The following is a 17,693-nucleotide window of genomic DNA, read 5'->3' on the forward strand; positions in this document are numbered from 1 at the left end:
CGTTTGTGCGTGGCATGCTGGACAATGCCAAAGGCAATGACGGTCCCGTACAGCAATATGTGCGAATGTTGCAGGAACTTTTGGCTGTCAGCGCCAGTGAGTTGCCATTTTGAGTCATCATTTTATAATGGCAAACCATGATCATCGATGTCTGTTTTGCAGATCTGGCACTTGATGATGATGATGATGATTTTATTGTGTTGGGTTTTTTTTTTAAACGTCTGACTTTTTAAATTCTTAAGTCAGATGGATATTTTGTATAGGAAACAAGTAATAATCTGTTGAAATTTTTGGTGTTATTTTTTGTCTGCTGATGGTAGCCGTTGTCTTTCACAGTTTGTTTGGCGAAGGTGGGAAATTTTTGTTTGTACAGATGGTTGTCTTCAACAGGTGGCACTTTGAGCAGGTTCAGCTGTACGTGTATGTTACTTAAGTATACTGGAATGATTTTATCAAAATGACTGAAAATCTGAGATGCATGTTGAAACCCACTTATATCTCGCAGAGAGACAACTTAGGAAAGTGTAAATAGGTGAAATATGTACATACAACCTAGCACGCACATAGTGAACAGATTTTCGGATCATGGCTTTTCTCTTATACATATATTCTTTGTATTAAAACATACATAGGGAAATTAGCCCATAATTGAATAATTTTCTGGTCCCATAAGTTTCACTGTGTGCATGCTATTTCTTGCTTCCGAAGTGATGTGCTTTGTTTCTGTAGTGTGAACTGTACTTCATTTCCGGGTTTTTTTCGCTTTGGTCTCCCCCGTAGATGGAGAGTCGATGTACTGTATGCTGGAAATGGTGGCCATGGTCCCGAATGTTCTGGCTCCACAGTTGGCGGAACGCCTGGACTGGTTGATGGTGAGTGGTTGGCGGGTGCTCTGGTGTGGTTTGCTCCTTCTTTTCTAACAAACTTCTGTTGCCATTATTTCTACTCCTTCTTTTCTTCAAATGCTGCTCTCTAGTAGTACTTCTAATCTTCAGCACTTAAGTAACCTAATTGTTTTATAAGCGCCTTAAAACTTTTACGAAAGCTCAAAACTAAACTAGAAGGCTTGTCACTGAGGTATTGAGTAATTTTTTTGCTCTGTTTTTATGTTTGTTACAGAGTCTTCTCAGCAATTCTAAAGACGACATCAAGCGGTATGCAGCTGAACTTTGTGCTATCGTCAGTTTCCACTCCCTCACTTCAGCCCAGTACACAGAGAAGGTGGAAAGCTTTACAGAGCTTGTTTCTCACAAGGTGGGCTTTGCTGTAGAATATTCTAGATATCTGGCTGTGGGTGGTTGGCAGGTCCTCTGATTTGGTTTGCTCCTTCTTTCCTTGCAAACATTTATCTTCCTTACGTTTCCTCCTTTTTTTTTTCTTTGTATGTCTCTCTCGAGTATCACCTCTAATCTTTTTTTGACTTATACGACATATTTGTGTTGCAAGAAATGTAAAACTCATTCAAAAACAAAAGAAGAAAAAATGAAAGTCTCTCTGGAGTTTGTGTGTTTTGCTGAACATTCTGTGTGTGGATTGGATGTGGGGATTTGGTCTTCCTTGCATTGTTCACAACAAATGCAGTGAGAAGGTTTGTTTGTTTCTTTTTCTAAGACATATTTGAAATAAACAACTTCCCTAAGAGCTGTTGATCTGGTTTGAACTTGCTGTGAGCCAAAGAGTTGTCTTGTTTGTTTGAAAAGTTGGTTTATTTGATGGGTGCTGCTGCCTCATTTAATCCAAGATGTGTTTTGTACATTTTGAGCTGACTCAGAACTTTCTTGCTTCTTTCACTTGCATTTGTAGTAGGGGGGGACATCCCTGGTGGGTGGTTGGCGGATGCTCTGGTGTGGTTTGCTTCTTCTTTCCTATGAAACATCTATCGTCCTTATCTCCCCTTCTTCTTTTTTATGTTTGTTACTCTCTTGTAACTCCTCTAATCTTCTCGCGCTCATATGACCTTATGCAGTTGCGAGCGCTGTAAAACCTCTACTAAAATTAAAACTAAAGGACACTCCTGGTAGGTCCTACTTCTTCTTTCTTTCCCTCCATTGTTTCTATCAATCTATCTTGCTGATTCCCTGCACTAAACCACTGTTATGGTGTGGATGTACTTCTTTTTTACTCAGATACTCAAACTCAAGTCTTTCACTTGCATCAGAACACGTGTCATTATGAGTGTTCATGCTATGTGTCTGGTCTCTCTCTTTGTGGGATAACTGTTTCCCTCTTCATGCTATTATTTCACTCCTTTCTCTCTCTCTCTCTCTCTCTCTCTCTCTCTCTCTCTCTCTCTCTCTCTCTCTCTCTCAATCTCCTTCTTTTTCTCTCTCTGTCTCTGTGTGTGCATGTTGATGATGTGGAGTGTGTACGAATGTTCATGTATGTGTGTGTGTATGTATGTGTGTGCGTGTGTTTGTGTCTGTATATATATTTATCTGAATATGTATATGTGTATGTGAGCTATAGTCATTGCCACCCCTCCTATCACCAGAATCCGGAGCTAGGACTAGGAGCATTGCTGACCCTGGGCTATCTCATTGGCATCATGATGAGAAATTCCGGGTAAGACTATTTGTTGGCAAAAATACTCAGGGGGGTAGCAGCAAAACTATGGTAGCTCAGATGATTCAAGTTATACAGGAAGAACAAAAAAACCCCTGATTTTTCACCATCATAAATATCATAGTATGGAATTTTATCACTGTTGCTTTTTTTTTTTTTATTGCATGACTGAGGTTTGTACAGGGCATGCACCACTCCCCAGGTTCTTTTGAAGTACATATTTTTAAAAATGGGTTTTGCCAAATCTCCAAATTATGATAGTGAAGCTGCTACCTCATGATTGAATTTTATGTTCTGACATCTGTGTGTGTGTATACTGCCGCTGCTTACTCTTATTGCAGAAAAACAATAATACAACTACCACATTTAGCTTGGACTAGTCGCTATTTAAGCTATTGGCTGATGTGACTGGCTCCCAATGTAGAACACGTATATGTTGTTCTTTTTTTGTAGCAAAATGAAGCTTTGCTTCCCAGTGTAATTCGTGGCTGTGTTTTTATTTGGGTCTTTTTTTTAGCTTTATGAAGCTCAGGTTGAAACATTTATTAATCAGCCTCAAAATGTTTTCGACTACTCAGAACGGTATGATAATATGTTTCGAAGTCAATGCATGTTTTTTGTCTTTTTTCATTTACTGGCCTGGATTTGCTGCCAGTGACTTGTTTCGTATTGACTGGTACTTTTAACTGGTCATTAAATTCTGTTTCATATAGACTGATTAGTTCTGTTTCATGTACTCTGATTAGTTTAGTTTCATGTCAACCAAGTTCTATTTCATATTGGCTAATAAGTTTTATTCCGTATTGATCAGTAAGTTCCATCTGATATTGACGAACAAGTTTGTTTTGTTCTCTCCTTCAGTCAAACCTCAATGGAAAGCTCCCAAGATTCTTCCACAGAGAAGTTGTTGACTAGCAGCGTCAAAACCATCAGTGAGTAACCTTTTTAGTTGTTTTTGTATTTTTTGCTTTTTACAATTTCTGTCCTCAAAGCATTTCAATAAGATGTAAATTAGCTTCAAGGTGGAACAAAGATTTAAATCAGCTTCAAGGTGGAACAGACTTCAATAATAATTCTGCCCCTAATGTATGACAATGATCAATACATCTTCAAAGGAGAAAATGTCCAAAGCGAACTAGAAGTGCCTCGGGACCGGTTGCGAATGACAATAGAGATAACTTGTAAGCACACAAGTTAGTCTGCTTTGACTATGAAAGTTAATTTTTAGGAAGATTATTGGCCCCATTCCTTTCACTGTTTTGAAAATATGATAGCATAGACGTAGGGTAACAAACACACTAACAATGTCATCACTTAGAAGCAGCCCCCATGTGATTTTTCGGCCTACCTTTATTAAATGCTAGGGATGAAGATGACGAATTATTTCCAAATTTTGGTCACTCTATGGAGGAGTTGGGAATGAGGGTTGTGTCCTGCCCCCCAGGACAGCTTGGCGGGGATCTAGAGTAAGCACCAAACAAACTTAACACTAAGACTAATACGCACGTCATCTCCTACATCAGAACATCATCATCGCTAACATAAATATCATCCTCATGCTCACCATCACAATTACCATTACCGTCACCATCGCCAACATCATCATCATCATCATCATCATCATTACCGACTCAACAATTCCCCTTTCATATAACAATTTGCACCATTACTTTCTTTTTACGTACCCAACAAAGACGGGCACCAAAATCAGGACACGGGGAAGCTTCAAGGTGGAACAAAGATTTAAATTAGCTTCAAGGTGGAACGGACTTCAATAATAATTCTGCCCCTAATATATGAATCAATACATCTTCAAAGGAGAAAATGTCCAATCCAAAGCGAAATAAAAGAAATAGGGTTAAGAGGATTTGTGTCTTCTGATTTGGCCAGGAGACTAACTCTGGCAAAGAAGAGTGCCACATTTTGAGCATTTGAAAGCTTCGTTTCCTCTCGTGGTTGTGAGCAGTCCGCGGGCTCCTCTCTTGGCATCAGCATTTCTAATTTGTGAAGCCTTCAATGGTACAATGTGAAAAGATGGGTCACTTACATTTTGGTAGACTTTGATCTTAGTTCAAGTTCTCAAGAGGTCAAGGCCTTTGTCAGTTTCAAGAATTTTTTTTTTTTTTGGAAGGTGAGGGTTAGGACATTATGTATAGTGTATAGCTGTTCAGTTTTACTAAACTAGAACTGAATCAGTAAGCAATGTTGAACATTTTAAAAAGCGCTACTTATTTATCTGGCATGATGGATTGTACAAAACTTATAAAAATGATGTGTGTGATGGAAAAAGTATTTCAAGGCAAAATTATTTGTTTCCTTTTCATGTCTGTTGTAAACATGAGATTAGTTAAGGTTTTACAAAAAATCTTTGTAATTATTTATTAGATTCATTCTTTGGGTTTATCTTTAGAATTTGTGGCGCATCCTTTCCTTTTCCAGTGTCAGTATTTCTATTTATTCTTTGAGCTTGTCCTTAGGATTTATTGCACATCTTTTCCTGTTCTAGTGTCAGTATTTGTATTTATTCTTTGTATTTACTCTTCAGGTTTATCCTTATGATTTAGTATTTATTCTTTAGGTTTTTTTTTTTATTGTGCATCTTTTCCCGTTCCAGTGTCAGTCCTGTCAGATAACAGTGCTGTGAGGAAGAACACGGCCTGTCTCGCCATGGGAGAGGTCGGACGTAATGGGGCCTTGCCCATACCAGCGGGCGAGAGTGCCAGCAAGGTCAAGGATGATGCTCCTGACCAACCAGCACCAGCAGGTGCGCCGATGGTGGAGAAAGAGGGGAAGGAGACTGGGGAGATAAGCAAACTGTCTCTTGTGAACAAGCTGGTGGCGATGGTGAGGACAAGCAATGAGTCAAACAAGGTGAGAGCATTTTGTAAACATGGTGTCTCTGTCTCAAGAAAACAATAGTAACTGATGATTTTACCTCACCCTGTAAAGCAGGATCAATCCAGTTTGTGGTTGTTGTTATCAATCCAGAAAGCTGGATCAAGTGGAATAAATTTTTTTTACTTACTCTGTAAGGCAGGGTCGTATGGAGTAAGTATTTTTGCTTACAATTGTGATAATATGTTCAGTTTTCTTACAGATAAACTCTTAGTGCAGTACAACACGGGTAGGTAGAACACAGAACACTCGAAATCACGTGTCCATCGAACTGTGCCTGCGGTCCCTTTTTTTTTCTTCTTTATCTTTGTAACATATCCTTCGAACTACAAATCCCTCGAAATACCAAGGGCGGTCCCGACGAATTCAAGCTGTCTGTGTTATACTGTGTATAGAAAGCTATTCCACTTTTGTGTGCAGCCAATTTTGTCACCCAATTTTTTTAGCTTCGGGAACTTCCCCATAAGTCTGCTATTTTATTTCACCTAATAGCATAAGATTAACACTAAACTGATAGAAATGAATGGTCCGTGCAATAACACATACAGTTTGTTTAAAGATAAAATGCATTTGCTGAATAGAGGTGGAGACTATAGCTGAAGACAGAAGTATTATCCTGGTCTTTTTGTATACGCACTCTTAGTCAGATTATGGGTGTGTATGTGTTTGAAAGAATTGTTGTACGTTAAATGGACCAGTTTAACCCTTAAAACCACAGGGAGAGGGCGCTATAAAAGTTATCTCTATTATTATTTTTCATTATAAAGCTGAAGGGATTACTTACAATTTAATGATGTTGGTTTTCAGACAAAGGAAAGAGCAGCAATGTGCTTAGGGGACATCTGTGTGGGTGACGCTGATTTCCCACATAGGAGAAAGGCTATGGAGAGTTTGTTCAATGCAGTGCAGGTAGGTACACATTTCTGGTCTAATTAGAGTGGCATTGATGTGTTTTGTTTTGAGCAATAGTGCGCTTCATGCCTGAAAGGCAGAGAATTACATTGTAGTATTTTATTACACGGTTCATACTTAATGAAAGTGGAGAAATTGTTTGTATTGTTTTAATGTACGCTTCATTGTTATTAAATGGCAAAGAACTATGTTTAAGTGTCTTTTTCTGAAATGTTATGTGTGGTGTGGTTTGCTCCTTCTTTCCTATAAAAAAAAACTATCTACTTTCTCTCTCCTCCTATTTTTTTGTGCTTGTTACTCTCTTGTAACACCTCTAATCTTTGGCACTTACATGACCTTATTTAGTTGTCTATATTGCTCCTCCTTCTTTTATGTATTTGTTACTCTTTTGTAACATCTCTAATATTTAGCACTTATATGATGACCTGTTTGTGTTGCAATTGTCATGAAACTCTTACTAAAGCTATATCATCTGTCACCATGGCTGTGTTCGTCCATTGGTTCCCCACTCTTTGCCACAACAAACCTCCATCTTAAAAATAAATTACATTTTTATTTATCCCAGAAGGGCAAATACATACATGTATACATACATACATATATACATACATTAAAAACTTAATTATAAATACATACGTACATAAATACATATACGTACCTAAATGCACAATAATACACCAATACAGAACAATTTCACAACCATGCCATTGCTGGTCGCCACTGTGCAGAGCCCTGTTTTTTAAGCTTGGGTTGTCGTATCTTGCTCAAGGACACACCCCCAGTGACCACTCATCTGATCCGCGTATCTCCGACACTTGCTTGACTGCACTCTTTAGTCTAAACTCACTACTCACTTAGCCACTGGAGCCTCCATCTTCTGCTGTCTCTTTGCTTCGAATGAATGTACCTTGCGTTTCAGCTAAATCACTCAAATTTTGTTTTGTGTTCAGTCCAAGCAGGTAGAGCTTCAGTTCACCATCGGTCAAGCGCTAGTGAACATGGCCATGGGTCCCCGGTCGCCCCGGGCTAGATGTGTGTGGACCACCAGCAAGGAGGAGCATCAGGTGAGGCGCGAACACAACCTTGGTGTGTTAGTTTAGTTTTAGTAGAGGTTTTATGGCGCTCACAACTGCATAAGGTCATATGAGCGCCAGAAGATTAGAGGTGTTTTACAAGAGAGTAACAAACATAAAAAAGAAGAAAGGAAGATAAGGACGATCGATAGATGTTTGATAGGAAAGAAGAAGCAAACCACACCAGAGCACCCTCCAACCACCCACAATCTTGGTGTGTGTGGTGGTAATGATAATTGCATTTATATAGCCCATATCCACTCACTAAGCGAGTGGTTGAAAGGCGCTACTGGTATTATACTACTTTTGTTCTTTTCCTCTTTTGTTTCTCTCTATCTGACTTTGCTTCTTCCCTGCACATTGTGTCTCAAAATGTATAAGACATTATGGGTCGTCTGTTGTTCATATTTCTCAAAGTGGCTTGTAATGGGAGGGAGGGGGGGTAATTTGACAGGTTGTACTTCTCTTTATTTTTTTACTTTTACAATTTTCATTTAACCCTCATTTGAAATGCTCAATGATAAAAATCTAAGATAAAGCTTTCTGATGTCTTAGTATGTATTGCCATTTGAGTTGGTAATCATAGTTTGACAGAAAGTGATGCAGCTGCTACTCATGGAGAAGAATTCGGTCTGATGGTCTGATCTTTGTCCTGCAGAAAACAACAGCGGGGGCAAAAGATGACATGGACTGGTACGTGGTGGCGTTGTTGTCCACCTACATTTGTCACGCCAACCCTCACATTAGACAGGTAATCTTTGCTCTGTTCATGTGTTGTGACAAGTTAACCAAGTTAACCCTTTTGTGACGGAAGGTCTGTTTGACTTTCACCATGGGACCTCCCCCCCTATTTTATTTCCTTATCTAGCTGTTTGTTTTCTTTTCTTGTTGCCTTTTATATTTCAGATGTGGTAGGCTATAATAGTTTTTTTCATATTGTCTTTTAATTTTCTCGTGTGCTCCGCAGGGTGTTTTTTTGGGGGGGTTTTCCCTCTTTTCTTATTGACTTTCTTAAAGCGTAATCTTGTAACTTGTTTTCCTTTCCTGTTGGTTTTTATGTTATTGATGTGATAAATCTATTTGTTTTCTTGTTGTCTTTTGTTTAAGTGGTATCATCAATCAGTTGTTAATTTTTGCTTGCGGTTTTGTTGGAGGTTTTTTTTGTGTACAGCAATGTGATCTGTCTGTTTGTTTTCTTGTCCAGGGTGCTTGTGTGTGGCTTCTGACCCTGATCCGAGAAGTGGGTCAGCACCCAGCCGTTCAAGAACAGTTGTTGAACATACAGAGGGGGTTCATGAGGATGTTATCTGAGAATGACGGTTAGTGATGGATTTTTTTCACAACCAGTATCTTTGTCCTTTTAATTTTCAGGCAATACTAAAAAGGTCTGATTTTCTATTTAAATCTATGTCGCTTATATTTTCATGTGTCGGCTTTGAAGACAGCATTTATGTGAAACATGAGCATTTTGGATTTTTTCCCCCCCTGGTATCGGCTTATATCCGTAATGTCAAAGTCGGAAAAATTCAACTTTTAGATTTTGTGTTCTTTTTCTCCTTACTCAATGCTTATTCTCGTAATCCTGTCTTTCTATTCTCTGATGTTGAGGGAAAGTCGGAGCCTGAAGTGGACTTTTCTAGTTTACATTGTTTTATATCTCTTCAGATACTGACAGTCAGTTAGAGTCTGGAGTGGACTTTTTTTCAATTTTGTGTTCTGTTTCTCCTCAGATGTGACCCAGGACATGGCTAGTAAAGGCTTGGGTCAGGTCATGGAGGTGTGTACGCCAGAACAGAAGGACACCCTGGTCTCTGAGCTGGTGGACACGTTGATGACAGGCAAAAGGTGGAGGATGTTTTTATAGCATGTGTGTGATTTATTTTGTTCATGAGACAAGAGAAATGTGAATGATAAGAGAAATGTAAATGATAAAAGTGGGTAATAGGCAGGTGCTCTGGTGTGGTTTGCTCCTTCTTTCCTATCAAATGTCTATCGTCTTTATCTTCCCTCATTCTCTCTTGTAACACCTCTAATCTTCGGCACTTATATGACCTTTTTGTGTTGCAAGTGCCATAAAACACTTACTGAAACTAAACTGAGACAAAAGTAATGTAAGTCATAAAGATCAGGATAGAAAAAACAAAACCAATACCAGCCTTAACCCTCACAGTGTGGTTGGCGGGTACTCTTGTGTTGTTTGCTCCTTCTTTCCTATCAAATGTCTATCGTCTTTATCTTCCCTCATTCTCTCTTGTAACACCTCTAACCTTCAGCACTTATGTGACCTTATTGAATTGCAAGTGCCATAAAACACTTACTGAAACTAAACTCAGACTAGAGAAATGTAAATCATAAAGATCAGGATAGAAAAAACAAAACCAATACCAGCTTTAACAACCCTCACTGTGTGGTTGGCAGGTGCTCTTGTGTTGTTTGCTTCTTCTTTCCTATCTAATGTCTATCGTCTTTATCTTCCCTCCTTTTTGTGTTTGTTACTCTCTTGTAACACCTGTAATCTTCGGCACTTATGTGACCTTATTGAATTGCAAGTGCCATAAAACACTTACTGAAACTAAACTGAGACAAGAGAAATAAATGTAAATCATAAAGATCAGGATAGAGAAAACAAAACCAATACCAGCCTTAACAACCCTCATTGTGTGGTTGGCGGATGCTCTTGTGTTGTTTGCTCCTTCTTTCCGATCAAACATCTATTGTCCTTATCTATTCTCCTTCTTTTTTGTGTTTGTTACTCTCTTGTATCCTGTAGTACCTCTAATCTTTGGCACTGATATGACGTTATTGTGTTGAAAGTGCTGTAAAACTTTTCTCAAAACTAAATGATAAAGATCGGGATAGGAAAAACCAAACCAGTACCAACTTTAACCCTTCTAGTGCTGTTTGCAGGTGCTCTGGTGTAATTTGCCCCTTTTTTCATGTTAAATATCTATTGTCCTTATCTCTCCTCCTTTTTTTTTTATATGTTACTCTTTAGTGACACTATTTGTGTTGCCTGTGCTGTAATGCTCTTACTAAAACTAAAGAAATATCTGTCATCTTTATCGCTCCTCCTTCTTTTCTTGTATGTTACTCTCTTGTGGCACCTCTAATCTTCAGCACTTATATGTCCTATTTGTGTCCCAGTTGCCATATACCTCTTACTGAAACTAAATAACTTATTTCCAGAGCCAAGAATGAGGTGAGCGCCAACACAACCGTGTTCCAGAGTGGAGCTCTCGGCAAGGCACCAGATGGGTGAGTGCAGTCACTGGGTCATGTTTGTGAGACAAACTGTGTGGGTTGTGGGTCGTCCATATATTCCTCGATCACACTCTGTGGGTGGTTGGTGGGTGCTGTGGTGTGGTCTACTCCTTCTTTCTTATCAAACATCTATCGTCCTTATCTCTCCTCTTTCTTTTTCATGTGTGTTACTCTCGTGTAACGCATCTAATCCTCAGCACTTATATGACCTTATTGTGTTGCAATTGCTGCAAAACTCTTGTAAAACTCTTACTAAAACTAAAACTAAGCTCAGTGACTCTTTGTTGTCGACACTATTTGAGCTGATGATGTACTGTACATACTGTCCCCTAACACTAGCAATTTTTCCCCAAAAAATGAGGTTCAAAAGTATACACCTCCCCCTCCCCATTATATGTGAGGTCATGTTATAGGTGAGTATACACAGTAATGCTTCCTTGCTTTTGACTGCGATTGAGAAAACTTGTGTTGGAGAGTTCAATGGGCTTTTCTCTGTCACATGTTATAAAGTTGTTGGCCCAAGAACTTCATTGGTTCAGCATTAAGCTATTGTATTACAAGTAGTGATTTTCATCATCATCATCATCGTCATCACCGACTATACAATTCCTCTTTTTCTTTTTATGCTTTTCTTGTTTCTTTTTTCTTGAAACAATTTGCACCATGTCAATACATTTTTACGTAACCTACAAATATCGGCACCAGAATCAGGGCACTGGACAAAAAAAAGAAGTAGTGATTTGTGACTTAGTAACTTAAAGACCATTAGCATTTCTCTATTCAGTCAAACCCTATGATTGCCACCTGTCCAAGACAATCACCCGCACAAACGACCTCCTCTCGCTTCCTCCCTTGCGTTAAAAAAAATATATAACTACACTGTCCAAGACGTCCGTGTGTCTAAGACAAGCACTCTTCTCCTTGACAACAGGTGGCTGTCTCAGACAATATTGACTAATCTTAACAATGTAAATTTGTATTATGTTTTTTTTCACATCTCTGTTGCTTGTGCCAGAATATTCTCCTGGCTCTAACAACGTCTCTGTTCTGCTCTAGGGGTGGCCTGTCTACCTACAAAGAACTTTGTGCTATCGCCACTGACCTCAACCAGCCGGATCTCATCTACAAATTCATGCATTTGGCAAACCACAACGCTACCTGGAATGCTCGTAAGGTGAGCCTCGTAAAGTTATGACTCCCAACTGATTTCCCCATGGAGACAAGTGTGAGAGAGAGAGAGTGTTGACAAGTGCATGTACATGCATGTATATACCATGCTGTAACGAGTTTCACTTTGTGTATATCAACAAATTGTTATCGTATTGTATCTAATGTGTATTGCTACTTGTATACTATTATGTAATGAAATCCTAATACGAATAGATTGTCAGTTATGATGTGAGTCGATACCTGCTTTGACGGAATCTAAAACCATTGAACAAATTCATTGTTTCTTCTTTTAGCAAAGTCAGTTTGAAATTTGCTGAAAGGTATATGTTTACGCACAGCAACACCGAGATTGAGAGCATGCTTTGCTTGATATCTGTGTTTTACTATGGAGTGCCAATGGAACATTTTCTCTTTATGAATCTTTTATAATTATATCAGATCTGGGTTTGTTTTAGATTACTGCACACTGGGTTTTTTACACGCACTCTTTTTTGCCATTTCGTTTTTCATGAATGTTTTGAATTTGTGATTTCTGTTGTCCAACATTTTGTGTTACAATGCAGTAGCATCCCTTTCAACATTCCATGAACGACTTGAATTCACAAATTCCTTTAAAAATCACAAATGCAAGTGGGGCACAAAAAAAACCCCAGGTATACAGTAATCTTAATAGCTGCATAATGTTACATTCATCTTGAGGAGTCACTAATCTCGCTGTTGTTGTCTTTCTTTGTTTCTTGTATAGGGCGCAGCGTTTGGATTCTCCACCATTGCGGCCCAGGCCGGGGAGCAGCTGGCTGCTTACTTGCCCCAGATTGTGCCCAGGTTGTACCGCTATCGATTTGATCCCAACCCCAAGATCCAGCAGGCCATGAGCAGCATCTGGAATGTGCTGGTTCAGGACAACAAGAAGACAGTGAGAAGTTTGATTGTTTGTTTGATAGTTTGAGGGAATGGAATGACATTGAAACAGTAATGGTTATGTAGTGCGGGGGAAAAAGTAAGGCAAATAAATGGAAACACCAAAGAGAAAGAAAAGAAGTAGGACCTAAACTCGCACAAAAAAGTCAAGGAACAAAAATTCAAAGAAAGATAACTGAAGAACAGAGTAACCGAAAATATTCATTTTTTCAAAAAATATGCTTTCGACTCTCTAGATTAAGTGTGTACAATTTCAGATTTCAACAACAACGAGAAGATCATGTAAAATGAGTTTAAATCACACTTGTCGGATTTCAAAAGTCTGAACAGCCATAGTTCTTCATGAACATTGTCAATAGTGGGTGTAGCCACCCCGTTTGACCAAACACTCGGTACAGCGTCGACGTATGGACAGGACATGCCTTCGGAGAACTTGTTGCGGTAGGTTCTACCGCTCCTGGACGAGGCAGCCCAAGAGTTGTAGAAGGTTTTGTGCAGATGGGTGGTTGTTCCTTATCCACCGGTCACTGTGATCCCAAATGTTCTCTATTGGGTTCAAATCCGGACTACAAGCTGGTCAGTCCATAAGGGAGACAGCTCGCTGCTGCAGGAAGTCCCCCACGATGCGTGCGCGATGTGGCGTGGCGTAGTCATCCTGCAGTACAGCCTGGGGTCCCATTTGCTGCAGTAGAGGAACAACAAGGGGACGCAGGATTTCCTCTCTGTATCTTGCCGCGGTCAAATAGCCCTGTATATAGTACGGGGGGGGGGTCTTGTGGTGAGCTGAGAAGCCTCCCCACACCAGAACGGACCCTCCACCGTAGGGCGCCACCTGCTGGATACACTCAGGGTGGAACAGCTCTCCTCGGAGCCTCCAGACGTGGGCTCGCATGTCTGGGTGCAGCAAGTTGAATATGGATTCGTCGGAGAAGACTACCTGGTGCCACTGACGTCGTGTCCACTGTGAATGGAGAGCAGACCACACCCGGCGGACTGCTTTGTGGGGTGCGTGTGCCTTGGGCGCCCGGCAGGGACACGAGAAGCGAACCTGACTCTACGGATACGGTTCCTTACTGTCTCCTCGCTCTCGGGGACATTTGCTGTCACCTGTAGTTGGTCCCCGATGTGGTTTTTAGTGGTGGTTCGTGACGTCACGGCCTGTCTGACGATGAACCGATCGATTCTGTCGTTGGTCAAACGGCATGACCCTGGTCGAGGTCTGTCCTTGATCCTTCTGGTCGCTCGTCATCGTTCTTGCAGCCTATGTATGACTGATGGGGACACCCCAAGTCTATGTGCAACGACTGGGAACGTGTAGCCATCTGGAAGCCAGGCAAGGGCTCGTCTTCTGTAGACGTCAGGCAGCGAGCGTCGTTAGACCATCGTGTTGTAATGAAATATGGCTGAAAAACGCTGGCTTATAAAGTTTTGTAAGCGAGCAATATTCACAGCTAAGACATCTCTTTAACACTTGCCAAGCTTAGTTCTAGCTAACAGTACCTATGCCAATATTGCTGAAGCAGAGAAATTTAGCCCATTTTTCATGCTTTTCGGCTGTGTTTCAAAGTGCCCTGCGCAGTCGTAGTGAAGCTGGTGCGGGCAACTTTGCGATACAGGCGAACTGTGTCTAGTCGTCAGTGCGTGAGCCAAGTTTGGTTGACTGAACTTAACGAGTTTGCGAGATATTTAAGTTCAAATTTGACAAGTGAAAACACAAGTTGTTCCTTGACTTTTTTGGACGAGTTTACTAAGAACGTGTTGGTTCAGGACTACAAGAAGATTGTGAGAAGGTTGATTGTTTAAGTAAAGAGAAGCTCTTTGACACTGTAATGGTCATATAGTGCCTGGGAAAAGTAGGACAAATAAACGGGAAAACCAGAAAGAAAGAAAAGAAATAAGACCCACCAATGGCACCCTGACTTTCTACTTTAAAAGACTGTCTGAATTGCCACTCGTTTAGTCTGAACTTGAGGTCAAAATGAGTCATTTGTTAGCTGTATGATGGTACTTTTTTTTGTTTTAAAAAGAGGAGAGGAGTACTGTGGAAATTGTTCAAGGTGGCCACCCATTTTCTCTGAAAAGAGGAGTTGTTTTAGATGGATGGATGTCTTGGACAGTGTCATTATGTTTTTAAAATAGCACAAGAGGGTATAGGAAGTGGCTGTTTGTACAGCTGATTGTCTTGGACAGGTTGTACTTAAAGCAGGTTTTACTGCATTTTGGTCAATATTGTATTCTTGTTAGCCTATCCTGTTTTAGGAAGACAGATGAGATCTTTCAATTTTCAGTGTTGTTTAATTATCTGTTTGTAAATTGTTCCTGTTTTTGTTTTACCCCCCCTTGTGCAGGTTGACACCTTTCTGAAGCAAATTTTGGACGATTTGATGAAAAACTTGACAAGTAATCAGTGGAGAGTACGAGAATCAAGGTTTGTTTTGAATCAAATAGAACAAGTAGTATTTTCTTACATGCCATTCTTGTCTGTTTTTTATAACATACTCTCTCGAGTGGGAGACTGGAGGGCGCCATTGGTTAGTCATACTGTTTTCTTTCCTTTTGTTGTTTGCCGGTTTGTTTTACTTTTTAACACGCTCAAAATTTCTGTTATGTTTCAATGTATTTCTTTCTACTCAAAACCCAATTCTTCCAAATCTCAGTCCCAGGTGGATCTTGGCCTACATCTCTTTCTCCTTCTTGGGGAGTTCCATCTCATGTAAAACTCTTACTTAAACTAAAGGTTCCTGTTTTCTCTCCCTTCAGTTGTCTCGCAGTGAGCGACTTGCTACGAGGGAGGGCCCTTGATGACATCATCGACGACCTTCCCCAGCTGTGGGAGACGTGTCTGCGTGTGCGGGACGACATCAAAGTATGTGGATGGGTGGTTGGAGAGTGCTCTGGTGTGGTTTGCTCCGTCTTTCCTATTAAACATCTATCTTCCTTATCTCTCCTTCTTTACCCTCTAGTAATACATGTAATCTTCATCACTTATATGACCTATTTGTGTTGCAAGTATGGTAAAACTCTCAAAAACTAAAGTATGCGGGATGTCAACGGGGGGGACGGAAGAATGTTTGTTCGTTGTCGCTCTACTATCACGATTCAAATCTACTAGAATATACAATAAATATATTGATGGCCTCAGGCGCAAACCAAATGTTTTTCTGCATTGATACATACTTTAGCAAGTATAATCAGTAAACTAGAATCCCCCCCACCAGGGCAGTGTTACTGACTGAGGTTGTCTTTAGTCCTTTCGCAAAGGGGGGATATTAACATGTTCTTATGCACCGTAGAATTGTTAGTCGAAGCAGACTTTGTGCTGTTGAGGCTAGAGAGGTGAGCAGAGTAAGCCTTATTCCCCGTTTGGACTTCTCTGTTGACATCCACCCCTTGGCGCTCATATGACCTTATGCAGTTGCGAGCGCCGTAAAACCTTACTTAAACAAACAAAAAACAGACTAGAATGAACATGGATAGACTCTACTCTGTGCCTGTGATTAGGAGAGGCTATTCAGTTTTTGTTTGTTCTCAATAACACCCATCATTTTTTTTACATGCATTATAATAATTCCTACCTGAATATCTGACTATGGCTAATGCATCTGCAGAGGAGAAGGAGGAATAGAAGAAGTATGAATTAAAGTATTAAAATGATTTGTGACCTCTGCTATGACCAAAGCGATCCAAGTCAGGCAGAGAAGAGTTTGTCACATTCTGCACTTGTCGACACATTCACATTGTAATATTATATCTTTTAGACTTATAAGTGATTTTTTTTACCTTATTTCCCAGGAGTCTGTGAGGAATGCTGCTGACTCTGCCTGCACGACCCTCAGTAAAGTAAGTTGTTCATATCACAGGTGTCTGACTTTAACCGTCTGTCCGCCAAATTAGGTCACCCACTGTCATGGGGCGTAAATTTCATTCTTATTATTATCTTCTAGAATGTATCAAAATTTTTTGTACAGTGTTTGTTTTACTTGTATCCCCAATTGCAAACGCAGTTGTGAATAACATAGTTTCGGACAAAAAAAAAGTGATAGGCCTAATTTGGTGGATGCACAGTGAGAGTCGGACATTTGTGTTATGTATGACTCCTAGAATACAGCACCTCAACTCAGCTATCATGCTGTCAGTTCTGTCTGCATGGCTTGTCAGTTGAACTGGTACACATCATTGCTCGATTATTAATTATATTTTTAATAAAAATGTACATTTGATGGAGCATTTATTTGTACTCAGATTGGTGTTTATATTATGCAGAGGGTTACATGGGAGTTCGGTTTGAGGAAATTTGTGAGATAATTAAACTTTGTGTTTATTGCATTAGTTATCGGGTATGTTTTTATTTTATGCAAAGGGTTAAATAGGAGTTCAGTTAGAGGGAAATTTGTCATGTTGAAAAATTGGATTACAAAATTGCCAGTGGAATAGCCTTCCATATATTATGAATTAATAGACTGTATAGTTGTGGTCATTTAGAATATATATGTTTTAGTATACAAAGTCTGTATAGGAAAGCAGTGCCTTAGATTAAACTCAGTAAGTTCCTGTTGCTGAGTATCCTGTTATGGTTGACCGAAGTTGTCATTTGTACATGTGATTGTCTAGGACATAAGATAAGATACATCTTTATTGTCCAGATCCTGGCACATTGGTTTGGTGTTCCACCACGTGTACACACACACACACACACACAAACACACACACACACACACAAACACACACACACACACACATGTACACCCGTGCACACACATGCACACACAAGTAGGCTTACAATCACATGCATAATATAAATGAGCAGCAATATAAACAATAATAATCGTAAGCTAGATACACATTCAATGTTATTTTGATGCATGCTCTAAGGTCGTAAGTATACTTATACAAGATGGT

The 17,693-nt window shown here is 39.8% G+C and overlaps 2 protein-coding genes across 2 annotated transcripts in view; one reads left to right on the forward strand and one right to left on the reverse strand.

Moving 5' to 3' along the window:
- The window catches only part of LOC101853864 (proteasome adapter and scaffold protein ECM29), a 55,807-nt gene that overhangs the window by 17,981 nt on the left and 20,133 nt on the right, over nucleotides 1-17,693 (forward strand). Inside the window, exons 18-34 of the mRNA XM_005102161.3 lie at nucleotides 1-96; nucleotides 781-872; nucleotides 1,120-1,254; nucleotides 2,492-2,562; nucleotides 3,424-3,494; nucleotides 5,177-5,433; nucleotides 6,265-6,366; nucleotides 7,320-7,433; nucleotides 8,101-8,193; nucleotides 8,647-8,761; nucleotides 9,173-9,287; nucleotides 10,629-10,697; nucleotides 11,760-11,877; nucleotides 12,619-12,789; nucleotides 15,143-15,222; nucleotides 15,555-15,660; nucleotides 16,587-16,634. The exon at nucleotides 1-96 is cut by the window's left edge and continues 97 nt beyond it. Coding sequence (XP_005102218.1) covers nucleotides 1-96; nucleotides 781-872; nucleotides 1,120-1,254; nucleotides 2,492-2,562; nucleotides 3,424-3,494; nucleotides 5,177-5,433; nucleotides 6,265-6,366; nucleotides 7,320-7,433; nucleotides 8,101-8,193; nucleotides 8,647-8,761; nucleotides 9,173-9,287; nucleotides 10,629-10,697; nucleotides 11,760-11,877; nucleotides 12,619-12,789; nucleotides 15,143-15,222; nucleotides 15,555-15,660; nucleotides 16,587-16,634 — 1,853 coding nt within the window. The remainder of the gene's footprint in view (nucleotides 97-780; nucleotides 873-1,119; nucleotides 1,255-2,491; nucleotides 2,563-3,423; nucleotides 3,495-5,176; nucleotides 5,434-6,264; nucleotides 6,367-7,319; nucleotides 7,434-8,100; nucleotides 8,194-8,646; nucleotides 8,762-9,172; nucleotides 9,288-10,628; nucleotides 10,698-11,759; nucleotides 11,878-12,618; nucleotides 12,790-15,142; nucleotides 15,223-15,554; nucleotides 15,661-16,586; nucleotides 16,635-17,693) is intronic.
- trk (tropomyosin-related kinase) overlaps nucleotides 775-17,693 on the reverse strand; it is a gene marked incomplete at both ends in the record, with an annotated part of 20,968 nt that continues 4,049 nt past the window's right edge. Inside the window, 3 exon segments of the mRNA NM_001245994.1 lie at nucleotides 775-787; nucleotides 790-799; nucleotides 801-809. Of these exon segments, the coding sequence (NP_001232923.1) occupies nucleotides 775-787; nucleotides 790-799; nucleotides 801-809 (32 nt within the window).

The sequence above is a fragment of the Aplysia californica genome, unplaced genomic scaffold (genome assembly GCF_000002075.1).
Source record: "Aplysia californica isolate F4 #8 unplaced genomic scaffold, AplCal3.0 scaffold00315, whole genome shotgun sequence".
NCBI lineage: Eukaryota > Metazoa > Mollusca > Gastropoda > Aplysiida > Aplysiidae > Aplysia > Aplysia californica.